The sequence below is a fragment of the Neovison vison genome, chromosome 13 (genome assembly GCF_020171115.1).
Source record: "Neovison vison isolate M4711 chromosome 13, ASM_NN_V1, whole genome shotgun sequence".
NCBI lineage: Eukaryota > Metazoa > Chordata > Mammalia > Carnivora > Mustelidae > Neogale > Neogale vison.
In genome coordinates this window covers 116,988,680-116,994,107 of record NC_058103.1, presented here as the reverse complement: position 1 = coordinate 116,994,107, position 5,428 = coordinate 116,988,680, and the positions used below count along the sequence as shown (strand labels likewise).

Sequence of the window (5,428 nt, the reverse complement as noted above, 5' to 3'; positions counted from 1 at the left end):
GAGCCCCTCCTGGGGTCCCAAGTAATGGCCTAGAGGCCCGACCTTGTCCATGTGCACCCCCATCCAGCTGGCTACCACACCCTCCTCAAAGCCCAGACCTGTTTCATCCAGCCCCAGGCTGGACCTGGCACCTTCCATCTGTGCAGGAACCCCACCCTTGCCCAGGGGCCCAGAAGGGTAGGGCTTGAACATCTTACAGAGGCTGGCATTGTTATGAAGCTATGGGTGAGGAGGGCTGTGGGGCTACTAACCCCCAAATTCCTGGAGGTCTGTAAGAAGTGGGTAGATAGGTACATCATTTCAAATTTTTATTTTTCACAGAGCTGACGGAGGAGATCCAGCTATGGAATCCAGAGAGAGTTCTACAGGAACAGAACAGAAATTGCCTGGGCCTGGGTCCAGAGAAGGCCTGGAGCCGCCTGGGCTACCGTTCAGTGCCAGCTTCATCCTTGGCACTCAGCCCCTCACACAGCATCGCTCAGCTCCCGAGAGCCAGAGCCCACGGCACAGCGGCAGCCGCTCCTGGCTATGGCTGCAGCTGTTGTCCTGCCCAAGGAGGAGTGCGGGGTTGGCTCTGAGGGCCAAGGAGGCCAAGCCAGAAAGAGTCTTAGAAATTACCCAGTCCATCCTCATTTTAGAGATGATGCAGTGAGGACCAAAAAGAACAGTGGCTTTCACAGAGAATGAACATGGAGGCTCAACCTTGGGCTTCTGGTCTACTGAGGGTGTCTGCCCAAAGACCCCTCTAAGCATATCTGAGTGTTGGTGTGTGGAGGGGCTGGCCTGTGTGTCTATGTGTGTGTGTGTGTGTGTCTGTGTTTGCCAGGATGTGTCTGTGGCCCAAGCTTCCGCCCATGCCATGGTCTCCCCGTCTCTCTAGGTCTCTCTATGGGCGCTCCCATGTGCAGGAACTTAGGGCCACGGCCAGAGAGGGATGGGCATATTCCTACAATCTTAGGAGGCCTCTCCAAGCTGAGTAGAGAGGATGGGTCCTGAGGGAAAGAGAGGAATGGGGACTTTGGTCCCAGTGGAGAAGGAAAGACCAGAAGGCAGGATTGGGCCATGGATGAGAAGGGTCCTGAACTAACATGGGATGGGGGGGGAACAAAACTAAGATGGGGTGTGGGTCCCTGGGCATTGAGACATGATGCTCTTAGCCCTCACGTGGGCCCAGCCCTCTGGTCACCCCAGTGGCAACCCCAGGGGGAGTAGTCACATGATATGGCACTTTTCAGCTGATTGCTTGAGGTCCCCCAGTGTGGCCTGGGCCTTGTCCTTGAGTGAGCTGATGTCCAAGCCAGGGAGACTGGCCAACTGCCCGAGGACAGAGGCCCTCTCCTCCTCCTCCTCTGTGTCCTCCGCAATCATCTTGGCCAGCTCCCGGGGCAGTTCCACGTCTCCACCTGCCATCTGAATCTGGCTCTCATCTGTCTCGTTCTGAAGGGAAGAGGGGAAGAGGCAGAGTGGGGCTGGAGGCCCAGGAAGACCCAGAGTTGAAGGAATGGGGGGGAGGCCTGGCCTGGGCTCCCAGCCCCTAGATTCTCGAGCCACATGTTCCGGTGAGCTCAGCCCCCACCCCCACATCCCAGGATCGAGCTTTGGACACTTGGGACATGGAGACCTTGCACTTCCACGCCTTGCATTTTATACCACCTAACTTCACTCTGAGATACCAAAGACACTCGCATAGTGAATAAAGCAAAATGGAAATGCTTAGGAGTCAAACTGTTCCAGGCAGCTAGGTCATAAGCTGGCGTTCATTGCCTATGCTGGAGGATGTATTGATCATAGTGATGTGCACCATTTATTAAGTGCCTATTGTATGACTGACATTCAAAATACCCCTGTGAGGTAGGTGTTCTTATTTCTATTTTACAAATAAGGGGAAATTGAGGCTCAGTTTTAAGTAAGCAAATTACTCAATTTAAGTAACTTGTGCAAGTCACACAACTAGGAAGCAGAGGCACTTGTTTTAAACCTACATCATGGGGACGCCTGGATGGTTCAGTCAGTTGAGGGGCTGACTTCGGCTCAGGTCATGGTCCCAAGGTCCTGGGATCGAGTCCTGTGTCAAGGCCCCCTGCTCAGTGGGGAGTCTGCTTCTTTCTCTCCCTCTCCTTCTTCCCCTGCTTGTGCTCTCTCTCTCTCTCTCAAATAAATAAATAAAATCTTCAAAAAAAAAAAACAACCTATGGGGCACCTGGTTGACTCAGTGGGTTAAAGCCTCTGCCTTCGGCTCAGGTCATGATCTCAGGGTCCTGGGATCGAGTCCCGTATCGGGCTCTCTGCTCAGCAAGGAGCCTGCTTCCTCCTCTCTCTCTCTGCCTGCCTCTCTGCCTACTTGTGATCTCTGTCAAATAAATAAATAAAATCTTTTAAAAAAATAAACTTACATCATGGATTCAAATATCTGTGCTCTCTCTGCACACCTACTGGTTGCCATCATATTTCTCTATCCCCTTGGGGACCCTGGCCCTTTCCACTTTATGTCCTACTCAGTTACAGCCAAGACTTCCCTCTACTCCACCCTACCCCCCACTTTTTTTTTTTTTAAAGATTTTATTTATTAATTTGACAGAAATCACAAGTAGACAGAGAGGCAGGCAGAGAGAGAGAGAGGGAAGCAGGCTCCCTGCCGAGCAGAGAGCCCGATGCGGGACTCGATCCCAGGACCCTGAGATCATGACCCGAGCCGAAGGCAGCGGCTTAACCCACTGAGCCACCCAGGCGCCCCTACCCCCCACTTTTTAAAAAAGATTTTATTTAATTGAGAGAGAGAGAGAACAAGCAGGGGATAGAGATGGAGGCAGAGGGAGAAGCAGGCTCATAGCCAAACAGGGAGCCAGAATGAGACTCGATCCCAGGACCCCAAGACCATGACCTGAGCCGAAGGCGGACGCTTCACTGACGGAGCCACTCAGGCGCCCAGTCTTGCCTCTTTCATTAGATGCAGGTTCTCTGACGGCAGGAATCGTGTCTCTTAACAGGCTTAGTGCAAGCATTTGAGCAATGACTCCATTCCTAGCTGGGTTTAACTCATTACATTTCCTGGCTTCCTGGACTGGTTTTCCCTCTGAGAGACTGGTGCCCTCTGGAGAGTCGAGGCAGCCAAGGGATCAGTAAACATTTGTTGAATGAGTGAATGTGATGTTCACATGTCTGATCTTCTAATTTAAGTGGAAGATTCTGGGCACTGGGAGTACTTTGTGCCTCACTTTCCTCCTTAGGCAACAATTCCATGCCCATCCAGTGCTGTAATGCCTGTAGGAGACATCTGGCTGTTGACCAACCAAGGGGCATTTTGCTCTCTGCAGAGGGACTCCTACTCTGGATGGCAGCTGGGGTCCTACAGCAACCTGAGGCTCCATGTTCACAGGCTTGAGCTCTGACCCCGCTCCAACACTAGCTGGCTGTGTGGTCTTGTCATCTTGTAATCTCTCTGAGCCTCAGTTTCCTTATTTGTAGTGTGGGTGATAGCCACCTGGAAACGTTATTGAGGGACTACATAAGGGGATGAAGACCCAGCGCCTGAACCACAGAGGGTGCTGCATTCTCTACCTGCCCCTGTCCCCCTCCCGCCCCCGCCGCCCCATGTGCAGGAGCTCCTAGAGTACTCAACCTCAACCTCGTACTCAACCTTGCGGTAAAATCAACTGCTTTCCGATTCTTCATCTGCCTAGGCCTGATTAGGGTCTGGGGGAAGGGGACATGGGGGAGAGAAGGGGCTTGAACTGGCTCCAGAAACACAAACCTATCAGTCTTGGGAAGGCTGGGCTTCCTTGCAGCACCAAGCCCTGGCCTCTGAGTCTTCTTTCCTCTGAGAAAGAAGGATCCAACCAAGAACTCCCTGAGTTTCAGGAGCTGAGTTGCGGAGTCCAGAGTCTGGAGAAAGAGTGGGGAGCCCCAAGCTCAGGGTCCCAATGTGCCTACCAGCCCAGGCTCCTAAGCTTACCTTGGGCAGCCGATATTTATCTCGGAAGTGGCTCCGCAGCGTGGCCCGCTCAGCCTTCCTCTGCGTGAACTGCGCATCCCGCTCCATCCTGCGGGGGCACCGGGGGCGGAGTCATCTCAGAGGCTGAGAGAATGGGCGGGGTCTGCGAGGGAAGGGCCGAGGGGTCTCTGCGCATCCCTTCCCGGGGCGCTAACAGCTTCGATCCTGCTTGACTGGGCTGTGGCTGTGTGCTCCGACCTGGCGGGTCTTGGGTCTCAGTCTTTGCTGCCTCTCCCCACATCATCGTGGCCCTTTCTCTGCACCTGCCACTGGACTCTCCCGGCAGGAGCGTCAGCCTGTCTCGCTCATTCTGCAGACCCTAATACGTGTCCCTCGCAGCTTCCAACTCCGTCTGTCTTTTCCCTTCCTGACAGATTGTGTCGTGTGGGGGAAAGTATTCGGGACAGACTTGGGTTTGCGTCCTGACTGCATCGCCACTTTTGGTACGCCACTTACTTCCCTCTTTTGCAACTCACAAAACTATTATCAGGATTAAGCGAAATAATAGCTAATGTTTAATGATATAGCATGCGCCAGGCATTGTGCTATGCAGTTTACATGCGTTAAATAATTTAATCCTTACAAATATATAAGGCAAGTTTTATGGTTACCACCCCCATTTTACAGAAGAGGAAACTGAGGCACAGAAAGGTTTAGGTAACCTGTCTAAAGTCACCCATCTAAAAAGAAGACAAACCTAGATCTGAACCTAAGCAGTCTAGCTCTGGGGGCCAGCCCCAGCTGCCTCTCTGTCCCAGCACTGCCCACACACGAGTAGACATTGAGACTCAGTATCTATGAATGCCCCATCTCAAGATCTGTCTCCGTCACTCTGACCCCGCTCAGCGGCATCGCTTTTCTCAGAACCTCAGGCTCAGAAGAGCTCCAGTTGGAAGATGGAGACGGTTAGGACCAGATCGGATTAAGGGATTACCTGTTTCGTCAGAAATGCACGTGCCCCCACCCCATCCCACATCCTTTCTACCCCTGCCCCCACTCCCTCTGGGCCCGGAGTGCGAAGCTGGGACGGGGTCCTGGGTTTGAGATAGGGTGGCTCTGGGAGCAGCCTAGAAAGCACATGCCAGCCTCTTACCGTGTCTAGAAAAGTAGGGTAAGGGACTCGGGGTCTGAAACCGCCCTAGAGGTCGGCCAGGTGGCTGGAGGGGGTGGGGGAAGGTCGTTGGAGTCAGGAAAGGATCCCACTCACTTCTCTTCCACCAGTTGCTTCTGATACTCCTCATACTCTTCCCGGCTCATGCCCTGCGCTTCGGCCGCCGATTTGTCCCCGTCCCCCTTGTCCTCGCCGCCCCCCAGGCTCCCGGTGAGATTCTTCAGCTGGCCGCCCACCATAGTCTTCACCATGAACGCCATGGTCTTCGCTGGCCCTGGCACCGGGCTCCGGGAGCCAGGCACGTCCGCACCTACTTCAGCACTAGG

The 5,428-nt window shown here is 53.7% G+C and overlaps 1 protein-coding gene across 1 annotated transcript; it reads right to left on the bottom strand.

Moving 5' to 3' along the window:
- Positions 1-291: 291 nt before the first annotated feature.
- On the bottom strand, positions 292-5,428 carry CPLX3 (complexin 3). The gene is made up of 3 exons (XM_044230207.1): positions 5,199-5,428; positions 3,953-4,040; positions 292-1,437 (listed from the first exon to the last, which is right to left on the bottom strand). Exons 1-3 carry the CDS (start codon positions 5,360-5,362, stop codon positions 1,213-1,215), a joined length of 477 nt encoding a protein of 158 aa, XP_044086142.1. The 5' UTR covers positions 5,363-5,428; the 3' UTR covers positions 292-1,212.

Excerpts from the sequence above, each read along its gene's own strand:
- CPLX3 (XM_044230207.1), bottom strand. The coding sequence starts at position 5,362 with ATGGCGTTCATGGTGAAGACTATGGTGGGCGGCCAGCTGAAGAATCTC. Across the intron at positions 4,041-5,198 it reads AAGCAACTGGTGGAAGAGAA|GATGGAGCGGGATGCGCAGT; the intron begins GTGAGTGGGATC and ends GTGCCCCCGCAG. Across the intron at positions 1,438-3,952 it reads ATAAATATCGGCTGCCCAAG|AACGAGACAGATGAGAGCCA; the intron begins GTAAGCTTAGGA and ends TCTTCCCTTCAG.